General features: G+C 41.1%; 1 protein-coding gene and 1 long non-coding RNA gene across 3 annotated transcripts; one reads left to right on the forward strand and one right to left on the reverse strand.

Moving 5' to 3' along the window:
- The first annotated feature begins 390 nt into the window (after positions 1-390).
- On the forward strand, positions 391-15655 carry LOC130253499 (uncharacterized). The gene is made up of 4 exons (XR_008840565.1): positions 391-487; positions 5156-5191; positions 5930-5983; positions 6790-15655. It is a non-coding gene; the product is annotated as an uncharacterized LOC130253499 (long non-coding RNA).
- OIP5 (Opa interacting protein 5) lies at positions 15601-22162 on the reverse strand. Of its 2 annotated transcripts, XM_056492107.1 has the most exons (5): positions 21693-22162; positions 21543-21609; positions 20458-20580; positions 19454-19535; positions 15601-18164 (listed from the first exon to the last, which is right to left on the reverse strand). In XM_056492107.1, exons 1-5 carry the CDS (start codon positions 22120-22122, stop codon positions 18015-18017), a joined length of 852 nt encoding a protein of 283 aa, XP_056348082.1. In that variant the 5' UTR covers positions 22123-22162; the 3' UTR covers positions 15601-18014. The 2 variants fall into 2 exon arrangements, with proteins under 2 accessions (XP_056348082.1, XP_056348081.1); XM_056492106.1 differs by having other exon boundaries at positions 21543-22162.
- Between the last annotated feature and the right edge of the window lie 89 nt (positions 22163-22251).

Genomic DNA, 22251 nt, shown 5'->3' on the forward strand with positions numbered 1-22251 from the left:
TCGGGCCGACCACGATGCTCGGCGAGCTCAGCAGGTGCTGCAGGGCCGCCGGACCGGGACCCCACGTCCCCGCTGCCCTTCAATCCCCGGCCGGGTGGTGCGGGGCGGGTGTCCCAGCCCGGCCGCCTCCCGGCGCGGCCCCTTTAAATCCCCGTGGAGGTCACCGGGGGACTCGCCCCGGGCCAGTCCCGCTCGCCCGCCCGAGCCAATCCCGTCCCTGCGCCCTCCCCGGGGCCAATCAGAGGGAGCCGCCTTGGAGGCGGGAGGCCGGCCCCCTGATGGACGGCGCCGCTGGCCAATCCTCGCCGAAAGCCGAGGACTGATGCACAGACACGGCACCCAATAGGCTCGAGGCCGAGTGGGCGGGCCCGGGCGCAGCGAGCCCCCGCCGGGAGGCCGGGGGAAGGAGGGGAAGATGGCGGAGTGAGGGGCGGAGGAGGCGGAGGGGCCGGGCCGGCCGCGTCCCCGCGGCCTCGGCCGCGCTCAGGTGAGTGCGGCGGGAGCGGCGGCCTCGTCCATCCTGGAGCCTGGTGCCGGATCCTTGACTGGGCTGGGACCGAGCGCCCGCGCACCCGCCTCCCCGTCCCGCCCCGTGGTTGGGCCGGGCCCGGGCTCGGGCTCGGGCTCGTTCCCGTTCCCGCGGCGCCGGGCCGAGCAGTGGGAGCGGCTGGGCGCCCTCGGCGCGCCAGCCCCGAGCGGGGAGCGGCTGCTGTCCGTGTGGGGACGGACCGGAGCCGGAGCCGGAGCTGGAGCTGGAGCTGGAGCTGGAACCGGAGCTGGAACCGTGCCGGTCCGACCCGCCCGCCGCCCTACAAAGTCCCAGCAACTTCGGCGCTGGGGGCGAGGGCGCCCGGCAGCTCCGGCCCCGGGCTGCAGCAGATGGCCGAGCGGGAGAGCCTGATCTGCACAGCCGTGCCCCGCAGCCCACCGGGGACAGCTGCGGCTGGCAGCGACCTGGGGAAGGGGAACCGAAATTTGTCATCTGAAATAGGCTTCGCGTGTCTGGCTGCAGGCATAGCGCTGAACACAGCTACGCTGCTGATAGCGTTCTTATTCATGCGATCTGTGGGCTGGATGAATTCTGCTGATCTGAATGGTTCTGTCCTTTTATGATGTCTGTAGTGCTGGCACGGGAGTGCACAAAGGGGATGGCTTCCTAGTGTTTGACAAAACCAGAAGGTACAAATAATCTACCCTGTAAAACAAGTTCTATGGAAAGTGGAGAGATTATAGTAGAATTTGGTTTAGCCTTGTAAATTCGTATGGTGGTTGATAATAAGGTAAAAAGAATTTAACACACCATGAAACGTGTGGCTTTCCAGGGTAGTCCCATGCAGGCCAGGTATGCCCTGACTTGTTCAAAATTGTTCGTGTTATTTTGTGCTAGAGAATGGTACTTAGTTTAAATTTGAAGAAAAAAATAGATGAGGGGATGAGCACTTCTTAGTGAAAGCAAAATAATTAGTGTCACTAGCATGAGGTTCCTCGTGTTCTATATTTGATAGCAGTGCTTAAAATGTCGAGTTCGTCATAGAATTGTGACTTCATTTTCAGTCTGCATGTCAGGTAAAAGAAAAAAGTGGTTAAATGAGAAGTACAGCTTCAGATTTTGTGGAGACATGGTGTGTTAGCATGCATGACCTAATAATGAAGTAGTTGTTTGCAGCTGGTGAAATAGCTCAAATGAAATATAAGCATGTCTGTTATAATTAGTTCTGAAAGCAGTAGCTACTTAGGAGAAAAATTTCCTAAGGAACATTTTACTGATTTTCGTGTGCACCATTTCTCATGTAGTAACAGAAATAGCAGCTTAGGAGCAACAGAACATTAAGACACAATATGCTGCTACTAATGAATATTCCTACTTATACATGTCTGTGCATGAACTTTTAAAATATGCCAGGGGATTTGTCTTTGGCATACTACATATAAAGATAATTCTGTTTTATATTATCATGAGAAGAGGATAAGCAGTCAGCTTGCTTTTGTGTGAAATTGTACACTACTTTAGCAGTAAGAAATTCATATGGATTAATACTTAGTTGCTTTCAGTGCACCAGAGCTGTGAGAAGTAGCATCTTAAAAAATAAGAATTTCCTGTTGCTCTGGTATATGTGAAATCAATATGCATTGCTTTACAGTCTTGCCCACAGTGCTGTCAATCTGCAGTGTGAAAATTTCCATGAACAGGCTATGCATCTCAAGGTGGATCTCACCTCTTATTCAGGGGTGTCAAAAGTCCTGGGCCAGCCAAGGCTAAAAAGTCCTAACCAAGTTTGTGAAGAATCTGGAGTATCACTTGAACACCTCCCACGTTCATTCTTAAAAACTAAAAAAGGAGCAGTATTTGAAACCAGTCCTGACAGACTGGTTATGCCAGAGGTTATGTGAGTGCAAGATGCAAAACCTGCACAGTCTTCAGGGGATAAAAAAAAGAAGAGGATTTTTCTAAAATAGAATGTGGAAGAAGGGTTGTTTTTTTGCCTGAACAGTATTCCTAGAGCACATTCCTACAGCGTGTGTATCATGGAATTGGAAGGTCATCTTTAAGCAGTTTTCCTTGGTTTCTCTGCATGGTAGGAAGTACCATTACAGTATTGTACCAACAATGAAGCAGAAAACCTAGTAAAAGAGGAAAGGGGTTTTATTTAAAGGTACAGAGTGAAACAAAAAAAATAAGGTGGAGTGTGTGTGGTGCCTGAGATGTCTCTACAGCAGCCAAGTTCCACAGCAGCATGCTATGGATCCAACAGTCTGGCAGCCTGTGTTGACAGGGGACATCAGCTGACAGGTCCTTACTGTCTCCTGGCCACCATTCTAGGCTTCAGATGTGCCTTTGTGTACTCTTGTGGAGGGGATGTTGGCCTGTGTCTCTGCATTGTCCTGACTCTGGGGGTTATCTCCAGGTCTGGGTGTCTTCTGAAGTGGCAGAGGGATGTGACCTGCTAACTTGGGTGCTGCTAACATAAACCCCTTAGAGCCCAGTTCCTGCCCAGTGTTAGGTTTGGTGCCTCCAGACTCAGGCACTCCCAGTCTTAGATTGTCTTTTACAAGTTCTCACCTTTGCCTTGGAGCTTGGAATTAGATGCCTAGTTCAAAGTTCTCTTTCAAGTGAAAACAGCATGAAGGCAGCTAATTTTGTGGGACTGTAAGCTACTTTCTATCGTATTAGTGTTTAAAATTTAAGCATCTGTCATTGTCCACTTTCCAGGTTAAATTTGGCGGTTTTTACCCATGGGAAAAACCCTAGATGACTTGTGATGTGTAGGGCTGATTTTGCTTTCAGTATCTCCATAGGTCTCTGCTATACTTCCAATTTTTTGTGTTTTGGTCTTTTTAGATAAACCTGTTTCTAGGTCTTTCCTTCCTCACTTCTTCATACTTCTCAGGCTCTAGGGAAGAGAAGAGGAATCATCTTCCAAGTCCTTTTAATTCTGCTAATCTCCTGGAGCATTTGTGTCTGTGTAAGAGGTAAAGATAGTATTTTGGAAAGCCAGATCTGATGGATCTCAGTTTTTGTTGCACCTTAAAACAGAGCGTGGGAGGGTGGAGTGAAAGTTGATTGTATAGCTGTATACTATTATGTTAGTGTAGTCTCCAGTTCCAGTGTGCTGATTATGTCAAAACATGGACTTTTGTGGGGTTTTTTTGCCCTACTATGGATTGGTAATACAGTATGTTAATATATATGAGAAGACAAGTATTGCAGTTTTGCTGATGAATTTATTTGTGAGTTATTTCTTCATCTCCTTTTGGCTTTAGAATTCCTGGAGTTAGCAAACTTCTCGGATACTGAATGTGAGATCTAAAGTTCATGAAAACTGATCTTTAGTTATGGTAGAGCAAGAAAGAATGAATGGGCAATAGGCCAAGACTTAATGAAAAAATACTTTCTGAATTTTTAACAAAGAAGGAGTCATGTAGGCAGTGTTGAGCTTTCACAGTTCTTTCTTGCTCCACATCAATTGATTGTATGTTCAGTAAGGTATGAAACAAGAACAATAGCATTTTTTTCTTTGTAGTGTTCACTACCTTTTTCTGAAGAGTTGCTAGTGTCACCATCAGTCTCTGTGCCTGCTCATTTTCCATAACCTTGATGTATATCCAGTTGCACTTGCAAGTTCTGTTGGGCTACTGTGAACTCCATGCTCACGTAATTGATGAAAGTCAGCTAGAGAGTGTATCAAGCAGAGTAGTTAAAAACTGGGGCATTCAAAGTCAGTGAACTTGTTAAAAAAAGTAGGTTAAAGCTAACTGAATTTCAGTGTTGGATGAACCATTCGTTTGCTTGAGTTGCTTTAAATGTCACCAGCTGCTTTTTTTATAAGACTTGCTTTAGTGTTTAGTTTAGTTAATTCATAGTCTTAGTGAAAGAAGACCCAGCTTTTCAAAGATTGGATTGTTTTCTATTATGTAGTTTCTATTATGACAAGGCAATTTGGGATTATTACCAATTAATTACCAATCCTGGTAACTGTTCCTTTTCAAGTTAATCCTTTTGTGAAGCATTTGCTGTTGGTTCCTCAGTGTCTCAAACTCCCATAGTGCTTGGCTGGTTCTTGAGGGAAAATTTGAGTAGGAAGGTTCAGAATTGATAACATGGGAACAGAGTAACTACCCTGAAATAGGGGTTGTCTGATGACTGGGGATTTTCTGAAGGTCCAGGCGCATGGTGTTTGTCGAAATGCTGTGTTGAGTGGGAATGTGGAAGCTAATAATACTTTGCTGAGGAATTTTGAATAGTTTCTGTGTGATGAGATAGTTCTGCTTGTAGCAATCCATTTTTCTCCCAGTTAGGTTGTCAGCTCAGCATCCTCACTACAATAGTTTGTTATTAATGTGAAAGAGTTTTTTGCCTTACTGGAGACTGAATATGTGTCCATATCAGTTCCCATGAAACTGAAACGTGTGTGTGCTCTTATTTAAAGTTTGTGTGTCCTGGCTCTTCCACACTTAGGTCCAGTTCTTTTGATTTTAACTAGAGGAGGGAGTATATCTGATAATTTGAAAGATAGCATCAGCGTGTTTTAGGTAGGGAGTCTAAAAATGTTACCTGGTTCATGGAAGGTACAACTAATCTTTTATGTCTTCTGCAGATAATATATGGTTCCTAGATGCAAAATTAATTTTGTTTATTCATCTCTTTCTTTCTAAGCTTGCTGAAGAGGATGTGGAATCATCAAAAATAATGGTAAGTACAATTGTAAGGTTATCCAGGTACTAAATATAAGGTACTAAGCTTATCAAGTTTGTTGGCTGATTTAGTTGCCTTTTCCCTGACCAAAGAAATCTGTCATTGAGATTTTAATTTTTGTAGTGTGCTTTCAGAGAACTGGAATGTTGCCACAATATAAGCTTTCAGCTTGGCGTTCCCCTTAAAGAAACAGTGATTTGACTATTATATAGTCTAACAAGATTAAATGCTTTGAAAATTGTAAAATCCCTGTCCTGTGATGTCATTTGCTCTGCTAAGATAGATTGTGTCGTATTAACTTGGAATAGTTGTCTTAAAAGTGCTATTTGTTAAATGATAGGATTAGAAGAATGATAAAATAACCAAATGTAAATTATCAAATAGAAAAGAGTAGATTCAGAATTTCTAAGATTACAATAAACTTCTGTAGTTTTGATTTGTTTTTTCCCAGTGAATGAAATGAAGGTATTCTGGTAGTTAAGGTTTGTAGCAAAGGGCTGTATTCTGTTCTCAGCTCTGTCACAAACCTTTGGCATGTTTTATTGCAGCTCTCCAGGTATGTTTTTCCACATCTTCATAAGAATAAGACTTTCCCAACTGTCTTGAGTGTTTATAGTCAACCCAATCATCAGCTGAAATGTTTGATTCAAAAGAGATACTAACAATGATAAAAGAGATAATAGTGACACGTACTATATTTCCATTTTCATGGTCTACTCTCTGCTTCTAACCTAGGAGCTGAAAATTGCTACAGGAAGATTTCTGGACTTGATCAACAGAATGGTTAAGGTAATTAAAATAAAGACGGGGAAGAGAGGAAGAGGTTAGTTATTCTCATGTTCTTGTATGTGAAAAGTATTCTTTTTCCTTTTTTTCCTCTATTTTGGATCTCTTATTTTAGTGGAAGGGAATGGTAATAAATATTTCTGGCAATAGCTATGCAGGAGTGCACCCGTGGTAGCTTGCAACTTAATGCAAAAATGTCATGCCTTAACAGCTGCTGTGACTAGGTATTACCAGGTGAATATCACTGATGGAAGGCCAGGAAATCATGGAAGGATGAGTTACTGAAATTTGTCTATGCTGTGGATACTTGAGGAGAAACAAGTAAAAGAAAGAACCTAATGTACGTGATCTTAAAACTGTCATAAGTGCTCTTTTCCTCTCCAGCACTGACAGTTTCATAGTTAGTTGGGTGATAGTTCTTGACATCTCTTTGAACTGTGACCTGCTAGAGCAGAGTACAGGTGCTCTCTGCCATGTGCACTCTGCTGCTACCTCGTCATTGTCATGTTCTGTGTTGGAGACATGGTTGAAGCCCAACAGCTAATTAACAGTGGTGTATTTTTAGCTGCATCACTTCTGAGTATGGTATAGTTCAGCATTTCTGAAGTGTTTCCTTAGCCAGCTTATGGACATCTAAAGTTAGATATAAAATCTTACAGACCAAGGGATTATTGCCGTTTGTGAAACCAGGTAATTTTATCCATCAGAGTCACGCCTTTTAAGTAGTGAACTGCTGGGCATTTTAATGTTGAATGTATTTTATTTGGATTCCTAAACTACTTTCCCTGTTTTTTAATTTGGAATTCCAGATCCTGTCCTAAGAAGGTGGTCCTCTTACTTGCTCAAAGGCTATAAAATGTGGATGTTACTCTTCTAGCAAACAAAACCTGTCCTTCATTTCCATGGAGCTGAACGAACAAAGATGTGTCCACTTCTGTTTGAATCATCTCACCAAACATTTGATTCATCAGATGACCTCCCCCACAGAAGAAGCCCACTGTTTTATCAAAACTCAAAAGCAGAGTAACAGAAATCAGCATGTGTTTTCCTGAAAAAATGTCTTCTGTGCCAGCTCTTCATTCAGTTTTCTGCATTCTATTTTAAAATGAAAAATAGTTTGTAATCAGATGCAAGTAGAAGCTGGTGTTTTTCACTGATATTTCCTTCTTAATTTTAGGAAGGTTAAGTACTTCGCCGTGTCAAATTGGAATTCCTAGCAGATAAAGTGTCTGCATGTATTACTGTGTGAGACTGACCTGATATATATGAAAAGTTGCAGCAGGAAAGCCAGAACATTTTCTGCTCTGACATGAGGAAGAAACTTACCAAACAGCTAGGGGCATCTCATACAGGTATTTCTAGCCCAGGTCCCAGGCTTGACTTTGTAGATAGATGTCAACTCACATAAAGCAGCTAATGCACAAGAACAAATACAGAATTACCTTGTCTATACTGTGTATCCCAGTCTGTGATCAAAATGTATATTTGCATGTGTGAACCTCTGTAAGTGCAGGATATGAAGAGCTTTCTCCTGAAGAAGAAATTACTCTGCATCATTTCATTTTTAGCAAAGAAAAGGAAGCTTTGAAGGCCTCTGGGGTAACAAGATAATGACTAGGTTTGCATTAAATCCATTCCCTTCCTCAGGCTTTTTATGAATCCTTAGCATCAAAAGGAACAAGACCACTCTACAGTAGAAGAGATGGGCAGAACATCTTTCTTTATTATAGAAATTAACTTCTGACGGGATGGAAGAGACCAGAGCTGTAAAGTTGAAGTTCATCCACCTGGCTTCCTCGACACAATTTCAGATTTCCGCACTGCTGATGGAATTTTTCTTTTTGATTCTTTCATGACTGAGAACTGAAAGGACCTGTGTGTTTCCATCAGCTAGATAGAAATAGGCCCAAGAGAATGGAATGTTAGCCACATAAGAGGGGTGAGTTGAGAGCAGAAATACTTAGTACAGTCCTTTTTCTGGCTCTTCTTATTCCTTCCCAAACTAAGGCACAATCTGGTGGTTCTTATGTTTACACAAGATTCTTCGTCAATGTAGTTTGTAATTAAATAGGATGTTTTCTGTCATTCTAAGATGGGAGCATATATTGCTTACATGCTCCCTGCTATGGGATTATCTATAACAAGTAAGATTTTTGGCAAAAAACTACCAGAATTGGGATATGTATTATATTCCACCTCAAATCTGAAACTCTTCTTAGTGCACCTTATTCCAAGCTTGTGATTTAGAAAATGTGACTTGCTAGCTTAAAATATGGGAGATACTAAAATGGTTGGGGAGGTGTTCTGCATTTCTTGTTTTGTTCTGTTTTTCCTTTTAGAAAACTGCTGGAGAGAGCCAGACAGCCTGCAAATGGCTGAAAAAGCAAACAATTGAAATCCTTCTTAAATCTTGGTGATAGATTGCCAGGGCAGTATTCTAATATCAAAAATGTGGTGTCATTTTATGGGACCAAGTTCCATAGCAGAGTGAGGACAAGCGTTGATATTGGTCTAATGCTCCAAGTAATGTCTCTGTTTAGACTTGTTTTGTAACTAGCATTTAATGACAGCTTTGCCCAGTTTTTGTTTCCATAAAGCAAAGAACAGACATGTAAGCTTAAGAGTGGTGGGCAGGATGCTGCATATCAAAGTAATGCCAACTTCAATGAGCAGAGGTGCTCTAAAATGATAATATTGTGGTGGGCTCTGTGATAAAAGTTAACATTGTGCTTGATGAGGCAACTGCCAGCTTGGCCTGACTTAGGATTTCCTTGCTGAATATGGTCTGAACTTTCTGGCATTGGAGGCAACTAGAAAAGCACATTTTCTTTTAGGGCCTCCTTTTTTTGAAGTCAGTAGCATTTAATGGAGATGTCTGTAGAAGCAGGATCCATCTCTAAGTGATGGAAAATACTGTCAATATCATACGATTACAGTGGGTGGGAAGTATGTGGTATAAGAAATGTCTGATTTTAGATTTGGGAATTTTCTTTTCTTCCTTCTGTACATACTTACCCCTCTGATGTTAGAGATAGCAGGTGTTTCTTGCATAGCTTGATGACAAAATACTGGGGGGACAGGAAGGTATTTTTGTTTTCTGTAGACACGTACAAAAATCGCAGGTTTGTCTGACTGGAGACCTGATAATCTAAACTCCTTAACCTCAATGTTTTGTAACCCAGCATTGTTACAAAAAAGTAGAATTACTTATTTTTTTTCCTTGACTACTATTCATGACAGTGTAGCAACATTAGTTTTCATGTTTAATTTTAGAACATCAGGATTTTATTAAGTTTAGGATCTGTGGCTTTCACAGAAATAGTACTCCAATAGTGCGTGCCCAGAAGACCCCCATTGCTGTACCTTCCTGGCCAGCACCTTTAAAGAACTGCTGTGTTTGGAAATGCTGCTTCATCTGACTCACTTTTTCTTGCTCCACGTTTTCTTTATGTTGGTTGGAAATCTTCCCATGTGAAAGATTACAAAAACAAGGGGCATGTGCAATAGCTCATATATATATATATACATATATATATTTTAATACTTGTGGACAAAATGATGTTACAAGTTGTTTGAAAACAACAAAATCACCAATGTCTTCCATTTTGAGATGTGTATAGTTCCATAAGCATTAGTGCTTTGTAGCAAACTGTAGTGCCATGTTAGGATCTGTGCATGAGCCTAGTAGTATTTTTACAATTTCCGAGTGACAAATTTAGTAGTAAACAGTGATGATTATGTAATTAACACTAGAAAGGATACAATAGAAATGTCACAAACATGGTCTAAACATGCAGTATCCTCCCTTTGGCAATGGCAATGCTATCCTTAGAAATGGAACTCATTCAATTAATGGGCTTCATAGAATCATAGTTGACTTTTTGATATTTGTCTGTCTGTCCAACTGTAGTATTAAGCTAGAGTATGCAAGCATCCATAATTCTCACCTGTACCAGTGCGATTCTTTTTGATCTTTGTTGGTGTTTTCTTCCATTTTCAATTTTATTGAACAATTTATCACCATTCCGTGATATACACAGAGAAGTATGAATATTCTAAGGAGTTTGTGTGCATTCACTATGCATCTCTTACCTTCAGATCATTTACAAATTCTGTTAAGTAATCTCTTCTTTTTTTCAGATCTGATTATATGATTATTATAGCTAGCAAAACATTCTCATTGTGTGATAAGTTAATAGTTGCAAAATGTGATATGCTAATTATGCGTAGAAGACTTTTATCCATTATTGCAGGAATGGGGAACCTTTTTTGGCTGAAGTCCTATTGAATCTTAAAAAAACTTTGGTGGATCCTGCATTTACATACATCTTAATAAGACAGATTATGGTAAGGTCAAAGGCTGTTGGAAAACGATGTTGCAGCCTGTTCTGTACAGCAGGCTGTCTCTAGCCAATGGATCAGAGATTCCCCACCCCTGTATTATTGAGAATTCAATATCTTGTATTTTAGGTAACTTCCAGTTTTGCTTTCCAGCTCTAAGCTCAGTTTTAATGATTTCTGTCTCTCCCTCTGCTTTTTTCAAGAAGGAAAGTTTAGACCAGGGAAGTGAAATTTATTTAGCAGTCAATGGGCAGCTTGGACTGGTCAAATAGGAGACTAGTATAATTCTTGTGATGTGCATTGCTCTGTGGATGGCATCCTCTGATTTCCTAGGAATAAGTCTTGTATTTGATGCCAGTGCTGCTCTTCACCCATTTCTCTCTTTTAGCTTAGAGAGGATACTGCATCTTTTTTTTTCCTGAGACCTGCCTGTAAATGGCCGTTAGGGGGAGGGAGGGAATGGGTAGCTTGGTTTTGTAATTTTGGTACGATGTATCTTTAAAGTAATTAATCAAGAAGCATGTACTTCCGTGCAATGACAGTAATCCAGGCAGAGTTAATGTATGTAACAGGGAAAAAAAACCCCAACAAAACCAACCAAACGACCCTCTGCATCTAATAAATTTCTGAGAAAATTGGATAGGTGGGCCATTTACAGCAGAGCTCTGGGGGACCTGTGCTAAGAGTCAGGCTCAATTCTAAATGGATGTAGCTGTACCATTGAATAAAGTAGTTTAGTGCTTGGGAGAATCAATTGAAAAATACCTCTGAAACTGGAATGCAAAATAGCACAGTATGTAGGGGGAAGAATCCCTGATGCAAACAAAGCCATAAGATGATTTAATAAGAAAATAGAACTTTAGTAGCAATAACTGTTTTGCATGTGATAGTAAATAACTTGCATTAGCAAGACTGTACAGTAGAGTAAGTGGGTAATAACCAAATAAGTTTGTGGCGCTCTGTGCTGCAGGGAGTTGTGTGAAGAGTCTTCCTGAGAAGAAGGGCGAATTCTTCTTATGTTCCTCTCATTGGAGGGAATTTGGAACTTGAAAACTAAGTTAAGGAACTTGATATATATACTAAAAAAAGAAAAAAATAGCTTTGCCATATGTCTGAAGCACTGCCAGTGCTGGGGGAAGGGCAGACAGTTCTCTTTGAAAGGATAGCTGAAGTTTCCCTGTAATTTTTTCTTTTTTTGTAGCCTAGCACTTGCTGTATTTCTCTGAGAAGCTAAACTTTTCCAAATACTCTACTGTGAAGAGAACCTGATTCTAAAATTAGAAACTTATGTGGTGGGAAGTACTTTCTGTTTTCTTTGTTTATAAAGACTAATCTGAGTCTTTAAATAAAAAAAAAATAAAAATTAAAAACATTAGCGAGCACTTGACACTCAAAATATTTCTACATGCCAAGCACAACTGTAAAACTCTAAAGATGTTACAGCAGAAAATAATTTCAGCTTTGCTAAATACTATTTTAGGCCATAATTGATTTCAGTTGATGCCTAAAGTTTTGCAGAGGAAAGTACTGTGAAGCCTCTGGTAACATAGAGAGTTATTGATCTACACCTGTAGATCTGCATCCAGCAAATTACTTGCTATCAAAGGGTTGCATAAAAGAGCCGCAGGAGTTCTAAACTGTTCCTAGTTGACACTTTTCAGTGTAGATACCTTGTCTATAGACACAGTATGACCCAACAGATAGTAATGTATTCTGAACAATTTACTTGATCAGAGGTTTAGATCAATCTGGCTGCATTTCTTCTGAAAAGCTGAAGTAATTTAGACTGTGACTTCCAGCTTAATGGACACTTCTTGTGTTCTTAAAGCATGGGGGTGAAGCACTTTGGCTCTTCATAAATTGATAATGGAACTGTGACTGCTGTGAGCATTTTTACAGTATAACAGGATAAGCATGAAAATGTCTAAATTGGCTAATATGTAATATGCTTATGAAAAGCTAATTGATCTGAAAGACTGTAATCAGCTTGAATTCCAACTGTTGAATTTTTGATAAAATTGGAAGCTGGCCATAGGGGACCTTCATTTGATTGCTCTCTGATTATATTAGAGAAATGAGGGATTTACTGTGGTCTGTGGTCAGCAAGTACATTTACATAAAAATGAAATTATAATGAAAACAAAGTCACGTTCATTCTTCAGAAGTATGAACTTTGTGGCTGAACAGAATTCTTCAAGGGCATATCCACTCAGAAAAGGGAGGAGGACATAAAGACTTATGTAGCCAGGCAAGCTACTACATATACTTCCCAGTTCAGGCTTTTAATAATGCTCTGAATTCTGTTAGGCTGTTGGACTAGGAATTACTGTTCACAGCAACAAAAGGAATTCCTTTGCCTTTCAGCTCTTGTACTATGGCATGACTTTTTCTTCAATGTCCTTGATTAACAGCTTCTAAACCTAAGTGGAAGTGTTAGATACTACCACACTTGGGTGTGGTATATCAAAGGTATAATGACCAGTATGGGCATTCCTCCTTTAGCAGTACTAAACCCAGATGATACAAATATATTCTGTTTGTATACACAGTAGTGCTGCTGCAGAAGGTCTAGACTGTACTCACGTTGGTACCTTCTGAAACTGAGGGTAATTGTAAAATTTAGGAGAAAAAGTCTTGTTAAGACTTCTGATAGTATCGTGAGAAGAAATTGTAGTGAGCTTTAGGATACTGACAGGAGGATTACATTGTCAAGAGCTGGCAGTCGGTTTTTTTGGGGCAGGAAAGGAGAAAAACAGTGAAGATAGAACAATTTTTGATGTATAACAAGTCTTAAAAATTACTGCTTCTTGCATCCTTAGGAAACTGGCTGGTCTTCCTCCAAAACTAATAATCCTGCTTGCTGGTCAGGTACAAAGCTGCAGAATGGCAGTTCAAGTTAGATTCCACTGGATTTCTTTCACAGAATGATCCAGTACTTTGGCCCTGTAGCACTCTGACTGGCACAAAAAAGCCAACAGTTGAACCAAGGTGTCTTGTTCAACTGTGTAGAACACTAACCATGGATTCTGATGTCTGTTTATTTTCAGTCTCTATACTTCCTCCTGTGTTTTAGAGAAAGTGTCAGTGTTCATGATGTCAGCAGAGCATGTTTCTGTCTCTGAGCCTATGTACCAGGTTATAATGCAGACAAAGTCCCACAACTTTACCCCATCTAAAGTTAAAGAGAGAAGGTAACTTTCTATTCAGTGTGTCCTATGTAAATTCTGTCTGCTCCTCTCCACTTCCCCTCCAAATGAGTGTGTTTGCAGGTCAAATAAAAGGCAGGTAGTTTGTAATGCCTTAGGCATGAAGAACTGCATGGAGAAACTGAAGGAAAGCGGCACAGGCCCACAAACCAAATCTTAGAGCTAGTATTCTAATTATGCATGATTCAAAATGTCTAGTGTAATGTAGTTATTACCAGTTAATTGAGATATGCATTTATACATAATGAAGCAATAGGAATTAATATACCAATAGCTTGAACTTCCTGCTTTGATTCTCAGATTTTGGGTTTTTTTAGAGAATGTGCTGCCTCTGTAGAGAAGGGGGCAGAATGTTTAGATAGGGACAGAAGCATGGCACCAAAACTGTAAATCAGGAACCAGGATCAGCAGAACTTGCCTTTATAACCTCTTGTCTGGTTCATATCACTGTCCTGAGCATGTAGAAAGCAGGGCATGAACTAAGCATGTTTAGAGGCGAGATGAGGTTTCTCACCTGCTGCAGCTGTAGCAAGGAAAAGGGTGCAGAGTTTCTTACAGTGCAGGGGGACTGACTGGTGGGAAAGAAGAAAACCAAACCCACAAAAAAAATCACCCCAAAACCCAACAAAGCCAACAAACAAGTAACAGAAACCACAGACTCCAATTGAGTGTAGTATTTGCCAGACTGTAGGTAATTAGCTTGAGTGTGGTGAGAGAAATTATTTGGAGAAGACTGAAATTAAAAAGCACAGTACATATTTTTCAGGTGTTGAATAGCTTTTTAATAGACAGTATTTTCAGGTAACTGTAGCCACATAGGCAGCTGTACTGAAGCATACTGGTACCAGCCAGCAATAATGGCATCCGCAGGAATGAACCTGAAAATACTGATAATCTTGTATATTTTTTAAGTTCTTTAAAGAGATTTTTAAAAACAGAAAATGAGATTTGATCACTGGAGGTCTTTATCTTCTGCAACAGAGGTTGCAATTGTCTTTTTTTCTTTATTTCACTTATTAAATAAAAGGGAATTTGGATGCTATCTTTCTGTAAACTCTTAGTGTGTTCTCTGTAATTCAAGTCTCTTAGTGAATATGCAGTCAATTTCTGCTGGCAGTTCGAAAATAAGAGAATTTGTGGCATAGCCTACATCACTAATACTTTCCCAAGTTTAAACCTGTAATTAAATATGTAGAATACTGGCTTGTTATTGCAGAATTCCATACTTGTAATTTAGCTTAATTTTGTGGGCTTAACTTGTGCAGAACGCTTCTCCATGTACAGAGGCTCAGTCCTCTCTCTTAAGTAAAAAGAAGTGTCTTGGAGGAAGAAAAGGTGTGTCAAGTTAACTCCTGTTTGTACTTCATAGCCAACCATTCATAAAGCACTGTGTTTTGGGTTTAGAATGGGAATTGTGGTTTTACCCATTAATGCTCTTTTTAGATATGTAAGGATTGCCAAATGAAGATAGGGATATTACAAGAGAACTATTCCATGGTATCACAAGTTAGACTGAATAAAAGTCTTTGAGCCAACTTTATCAAGAAACAAGAAAATTTCTAAGACAAATTTAGCCCAGTGGTTAGCCGTGGTTCATTTTTAATTCTTTAGAACACTATGCATGGTTTTAAAGTCTGTTGAATATTTTTTGTAATGAGTAAGCCATTGTATCCTTTGTATTTCCCTTCAGTATAACTTGGGGAATAAGCTACTTCAGGATGTCAGTGAAGTTATTTTCCTTTTGAAAAATATAACAACAAAGGAGAAGTATTAGGTATAAATTCCTAAAAATTACCTTAGTACTTAATAGGCTAAAGAATACTTATACTAAACTTCTGGTAGCATTTTTGCATTAATTAGTGGAGGAAATTATTGGTGTGACTATGAACTGTGTACTCCCATTGCACATGTTTTACATGTTAACAGTGAAAGAATGTCTCCCTGCAAATTCTGATTTTCTCCAAAAGGCAGCTTGCTTTTATATCTATGCATCTTTGAGGATTTCAAGATAATATTTTATTCTTTTGACACTGTAAAGAGGAACTGTTTAAAAATGAACCTGGAAACTCTGCACCTGTATACAAATTTTTTTAGCAATAAAGCAGCACAGGCTGAGAATGCACTAAAACTGGATGTGTCATCTGTTCAGAAGACAAATTAACCAAATTACTATACATTCCACTCCACTTCTGAGGTGTACTTGCTGTAGCTTTGTGAAAACTTAACTGAATTCATATATGCTGGATATCTGCTTTGGGATCAGCTCCCCAAGCAGACTTCAGGCACAAGAGCTTTTGACTTAGACAGCAGCTAAACAAAAATTGTTAATCCACTCATTCTAAGATGCTTAACTTACCAGTTAAGGTAAGAGCTTCATGGGCTGTTCTAGAGGGTAGCAGAAACCCTCTCTTTCTTGTATTGATTGCCTGAGAATAACAATGCCCCTCAGAAAACTGTTTTATATATGTATTGTTTATTGTTTTGATGACTACACTTACGAAAAATTTCTTCTGTGGTTGGCAGAGGTCTTCCCAGTTTCAAAGATTACAGAAGTGCAGTTTAAAAATTTACCAGCTATTTTTCAGCACATACTCACTGTTTGAATTCATGCTAAGTAATATAATTTAAGAAACCATTACTTTGATGCTTCATAACAAATGAGGACCAAAGCAAGATGAAGTGATGCTTTTCTTTCTGCAGAATCAATCAAAGGCAAAGAAGTAGGCCTAGGAGACATATAACAGTGGCAATGATTGACACAATATGAATTTCTGAATTTCAGCTTTTATTTAACAAATTCCTTCTTCACAACTTTGATACAAAAATGTAACTGACAGCTTTCATTTTCTTTTAGGGATCAACACTAATGAAGCAAAACAATTTAGCATTGTTCATAGTATATATATAAAACAGCAAGAATCAGTCTCAATGCAGAAACTGGAATGAAAGGGCAAAATCAAATAGTCCCGTTTTCAATCACATTTCTTAGACTCATGCAACAACACAAGCACTAAGGAAGTACTTTAGTGGTGGTATCAGAATTTGAGAGTCCCTCCCCTCCTTGCAGAATGACTGTTGATACTCTGTGGTTTTGCTTACCACAAGGAACTAAGACGATACAGAACTCCCAAACAGAAAGTGGCACAGTGAGCATTAGTACAGCCTAAGTACCAGCTGCCCACCTAAAACCTCTGAGGTGCCTTACAGTGAGTTTTGTCCCCTCTGCTCCAAGCCCATTATAAGTTATTTTAGAAATGACAAAAAACGCAGAACTGGCAGCAGCAGCAACAATGAGGTCTGCAACCTGCTGGTCATGTATATGGAAGGAGAAGGCAATTTGAATTGCTGGAATTCAGCTGATCAAGTAAATAGAATCCTCTCTAGAGTACTAGAGACAACTACTAAACTTTCCATAAAGTTCTTTATTCCTTTAGAGAAAAACGTTAGCCCCTTTAGGCAGCAAAAGGGAGAAGAAAAGGGCCCTTAATATTCCAAAAACAAGAATTAGGGATATTCTGTCCCAGTAACAAAGGGTAAGTAGTGCTTTCTTTTCTGTAAAATTATTTTCTAAACGTTTGGAAATAAGCAGAAGCAATTTTCAACAGAGAAGTGCCAATAAGCCATGAGAGGTATTTTTTGTGAAACATCTTAACTGGCCAGTTGAAGGCAACAGGCAAATCATAAGTGCAGGAAAGCAGTGCTTCCATGATTGTGCAGAAGACCCTTCCTTGGTTTCATAGCTGACGTTCCAGAAAGAAACGCTCAAATCTGTTCAAGGTAGTTGCTCACAGCCTTAGCTGGCAGAATTTGACTCCATCCCTGGGGCTGCCCTTCAGCAGACACGTGGGTTGCCCTTTACCTGAAATCCGAAACCTTGTGTTCTGCCTCCATGGTGCCATCCAGACTCATGCACTAGGAACACTGCAGCATCTGTGACATGCTTATCTGCTGCTTTTGCAGGCAACACACACAGACATTAAAACTATTCAGGAGTCCATTTAGCAGTGGCTCACACATCAGATGTAGCTAATGAGCCACTTGGCCAAAAACTGGCTGCCATTAAAACCAAGGCTGCCATTAACACTGTGTCTGTATTAAAAGGTAGGAAAAGAGCTTTAGGTCTCTCAGAATGTTCAGTTTGTAATGGTGGCTCTTGAATATCATCACCTTGTTGTATGTTTTGCATAGCTCCAGAAACCTGACTTAGATATTTACAAGGCTGGTTTTTCCCCTGAAGTCATTAGAAAAACCAAACCCACAGTTATGCAGCCTCAGAGAGTGATGTGCTGCATGGCTGAGCTATTCAGTCTTCCAAACATAACTTCAGTATGCCAGATTTTCAGGTTTCCCCTGAAGGGATGTACTTCATCATCAGTTCTTTCTACACACAGATCAACGCTCAAACCTCGCCTGGTGTATTATTTCTTCATAATGACCAAACTCAGCAGAGATGCAGAAACAACTCCAGCAGTTCTTGAAGATGGGTATTAGTTATTAACTCTTGCATATGCTGATAGTAGGTCATGATCTGCTGAAGAGTTTTGCCATTCTGTTACATAATTATTTTGTTCCTGTTTCTCCAGCTTCTTTATCACTAATTCTAAGCGACTATTGAAGGCCACAAGCTTTTCTTTCACCTAGAAAAAAAAGAGAAGAGTGTTAAAATTAGGAAAATCAGTCCTAACACCAGGTCTTTGAATGACCTGCACCCCACTTTAAGTGGCTAAAGAGCAGCTCACTTTCAAGATGAGAAAATATAGAGGGCTTGATCTCTATACTGCATGTTTAATACTGGCAAAACCAGCACCCAGATCAGAGGGCTGCACTGCATTGCAAACTGCACTACTACAAACTGGAGATGGGTGAATGTGTGCCAGGATCAGCCCTTCCAGGGACATAATGGAAATAGCTATTTAAGGAGATGGAGTTCTGGTTTTATTATGATGAATCTGATCTTTCCTGCTTAACTCAAGTTCTGACACAGCAGAGAACTTCTTTGACAATATGTGGGCAAACTGTTAATCATTAGCTTAGGAATGCATTTGGACATTGTGTCTCAAAAAGCAAAGGCCAGATGCTTGAGCTTGTTCTAGTCAACAAGAAAACTCTCTACAGGCACATAATTTGTTTTTGCAATGAAGTGCTACCCGTTTTTTTACTTCAATCACATATTTTTACTTCGAATTCAGAAGTTTTACCTGGATAGGATTTTTGCATCAGCCTCACTTGACCTGTAAAAACGCTCTGATCTTACAGAAACTGGAGGATGATTCGGAACAGGACCCAACTTAAGAAATGTCTAAGGCCCATTGTAAGAGAAACTAAAATCTAAACTCAAACCCAAAGTAAGGTACAAATAAACATAAATATTGGGTATGCTGGCTGTCCCCTAAACACAATAACTTTATTTGAGCTAAGGCATAGGCAATTAACTGACATATCAACTAGTCAGGTTACAGATAAGAACATCCAATTAGAACACCAAAACAGGAGGGAGGTCCTAGTGTTGCCTCTGAAACTACAAATACTGCCATGCTGTTTTGCTGTCTTTTACACAGACATAAAAATACTTTCTTTAAAAATCCCTTTCAGATAAAAAAAATTATATTTTTAAATTCCTCAACAATGACCACACAAGTCGCAATAATTAGGCCAAGTCTGTATAAATGATTCTTGAGGGTTTTTGTCTTTGTAAGGAATAGGGATGAAAGGATACCAAACTTTTGCCAAAATTTAGCTAGAACTGGGTATATTGTGCAGTTTAGGGGTCTTAGAAAATGTTCCATGTCTCATGCATTGAGTCAGTCACTGTCACACTTTCTCAGTCTTGGGCATTTAAAAACCCCACATTTGTATCAATGTTTTTGAATTAATGATCAAATTATCAGCAATTTAAAAGTATTTCCCATTATTGTGAAAATCTTACTTTCTGCATGTATTCCATTGAGGTTACAGGTGGAAAATTCACCTCAGAAGCTTCTATAATCCTGTGGGTTTTTAAGAGGTAACTGGAAAACAAAAGGGCAAAGGGAAAAAAAACATAACAAAAACAGTTAAAAAACCTACAGTTGCATTATTTAGACAGATGATTTAAGATGATTTTAAAGCAGATACAAGGTTGTTGCCAAAAGTAGTAATTATGAAAATATTCAAAACATAACAATGGTTTTACTTTGGAATCAAGATCCTCTCATCACCAGCTATAAGTAATTTATAGCTTCTGTAGTCAAGTCCTCAACCTATCACTTTGATACCTTACATTAGCCAAATGAATCTGAAACTGAAAAGATTTCAGTATTGCACACAAGTAAATCTGAATCCTTACATTACACGAGGACACTCAACAGGTGCAAGGCAAATCAAAGGGATTCACATCAACACAATTTAGGCATCAAGGATATTAAAATCCCACACCAATATGTGATGCGATTACACTGTGTCTTTTTCCTAATTACTTAAGATCAGACAAAGTATCGCATCATGGATGGAGAAGGATACATCAGACAAAGTATCGCATCATGGATGGAGAAGGATACAAAGAGACTCTTTCAGTCTCCGTTTATTTCAGGGCGATGGCGTGGCCAGAAAGAGGGCGAGCCTCTCCCCGCACCAGGTATTCAGGAGAAGGGAATGGGAGTGGCTTTGGCTGGCTGCCAATGGGATGAGGACACAGAGGGACTAGGGTCAGCAAGCCCGACCCCCGGTGGGTACAAGGACACAGGGGAAGGTCACAGGACCGGAAAGGAACACATGAACTGGGGTTTGCAGGAAGGAGGTTACAGGGTATCTTGATTTCAGTTCTTATACCTCGTATACCGAATTACAACAAATATGCTCAGACAAAAGCCAAACCACTTTTGTTAGGTGTAGGCTACTTGTACAGTAACTTACACCTACCTATTATGGACCCTGAGGACACAGTGTACTCACCAGATTATGTTCTCCTTGAAGAAACAGAAGGAGTCTCTGAGATAGGCCAGGTCACTGCCAGAAGAATAAAGAATAAAGCCCACGGCCAAGCCACACCACCGACAGGATAATAAATAATAAGCACTAAAAAGAAAAAGAGAAAAGTGTTCTTAAATAGAAGCTCTTGAAACCACAGATGCTGCATATTTGTGCAAATATTCCATTCTCCTGGGGCAAAATCCAAGGCATAATAACACCTCCTCATCAAAAAAATAGTATGTGCAAAATCAACATGACCATAAGAAATTTGGCATGTTGTAAAAGAAGTAATCTCCCTAATAAGTGAAGTTGCTATTAAGGAAGAAAACGCACATCCTATTATCACAGAGTGGTTTAGACTATTCTACTCAACCGTGATTTAAGTAATAAAACAATGCATGTGCCAGGTGAAAAGTCTTTCTAATAAAACAGATTATTGCCTATAAAGACAGAGGAGCAAGGGAAAAAGTCAAAAAAAGAGCAAGCAAAAGTCCCCAGTCCTTAAGGCATCACTTATAATATGTAAAACACCTTTAAACAAAATTTAAACAAGCTACTGGTTCTGTAAGCCCCCGAGTGACATTTTACATTCTTCCCATTAGAATGAGTCTCGCTAACTACAGGTTCAGGAATAGGGCAGCATAAGTTTTTAATTTCCATTATTAAGAAAAAACAACCAACAAAAAGCCACCCCTCCCCCAAAAACCAAACCAAACCAACCAAAATCCCACCAAACCAACCAAAACCCAGGTATGTTTTAAGTTTAGGGAAGGGACCTACAAGCTAAGCTGTCTCCTCCTGCATTGCTCCAATGTTTCTCTCCACCCACAGAGGTTAGAGCAGCAAAGCTTTTGGTTTCAAGTGAAAACTACATCCCTACAAAGGTTTCTCTACCCTAAGTGCGGAGCAGGCACAGAAGTCACCCGGGAGTTTGCCGAGCCCTCAGAACGCCCCGCGCACAAGCCGGACGAGCTCCCGCCTCTGCCGGAGCCCGGCTTTGCCCGCACCATTTACAGCAGCGAACACTCACGGCAGGCCCGATGCCGGGAAACACGGGAGCTACGCACCATCCCAGGAGAGCTCCCTCGAGGCCGAAGAACAGCGAGTCCTCCCTGGTCACATCGCTGGTGACTTCTGGGGACAAAGACAGAGAGACGCGCTGCAATCCAGAGTGCCCGGAGCGAGCCCGGCCCCCGCCGCCGCCCCGAGGCACTGACTGAAGCAGATGAGGACGCTGAGCCCCGGCGGCTCCTGCCCGCACAGCTGCAGCGAGTCGCCCAGCACCGTCCAGCAGCGGCGGCAGCAGAACACGGCGCACTCCTCCGGCAGCGGACCCTGCCGCCGCGGCGGCGACGCCGGCAACGCGGCCGGCGGCAACGGGGAAGACGGCGGCGAAGGCGGAGATGGCGGAGGCGGCGGGGGCGCCGAAGGCGAGACCCAGGCAGCAGCGGCGGGGGCGGGCGGCCGCTCCAGCACGATGGCCCCGCTGGGCTGCGGGTCCGGGAACAGCTGCTGCAGCAGCCGCCGCACCGCCATCTCCTCCCGCCCAGCGCTCGGGCGCGGGGCCCGCCCCCTGAGCCTCGCCATTGGAGCGCTGCTCGCCTCTCCGCGTTGCCATTGGTCAGCGGGCACGTCAATCCTCTCCATGTGCGGCTATTGGGCAGAGGGCCCCGCAGCGCGCGCCTTTCTCCTGCCGGGAGCGCCTCATGGCGCTTGAAAATAAGCACGCGCGGCAGAGCGCCCCATTGGCGGCTCCCGCGCCCCGCCCCCTCGGGC

Source organism: Oenanthe melanoleuca, chromosome 5 (assembly GCF_029582105.1).
Source record: "Oenanthe melanoleuca isolate GR-GAL-2019-014 chromosome 5, OMel1.0, whole genome shotgun sequence".
NCBI classification, from domain to species: Eukaryota; Metazoa; Chordata; class Aves; order Passeriformes; family Muscicapidae; genus Oenanthe; species Oenanthe melanoleuca.

Excerpts from the sequence above, each read along its gene's own strand:
- OIP5 (XM_056492106.1), bottom strand. The coding sequence starts at position 22,093 with ATGGCAACGCGGAGAGGCGAGCAGCGCTCCAATGGCGAGGCTCAGGGG. Across the intron at positions 19,536-20,457 it reads TTCAAGGAGAACATAATCTG|TTACCTCTTAAAAACCCACA; the intron begins GTGAGTACACTG and ends TTTGTTTTCCAG. Across the intron at positions 18,165-19,453 it reads CAATGGAATACATGCAGAAA|GTGAAAGAAAAGCTTGTGGC; the intron begins GTAAGATTTTCA and ends TTTTTTTTCTAG.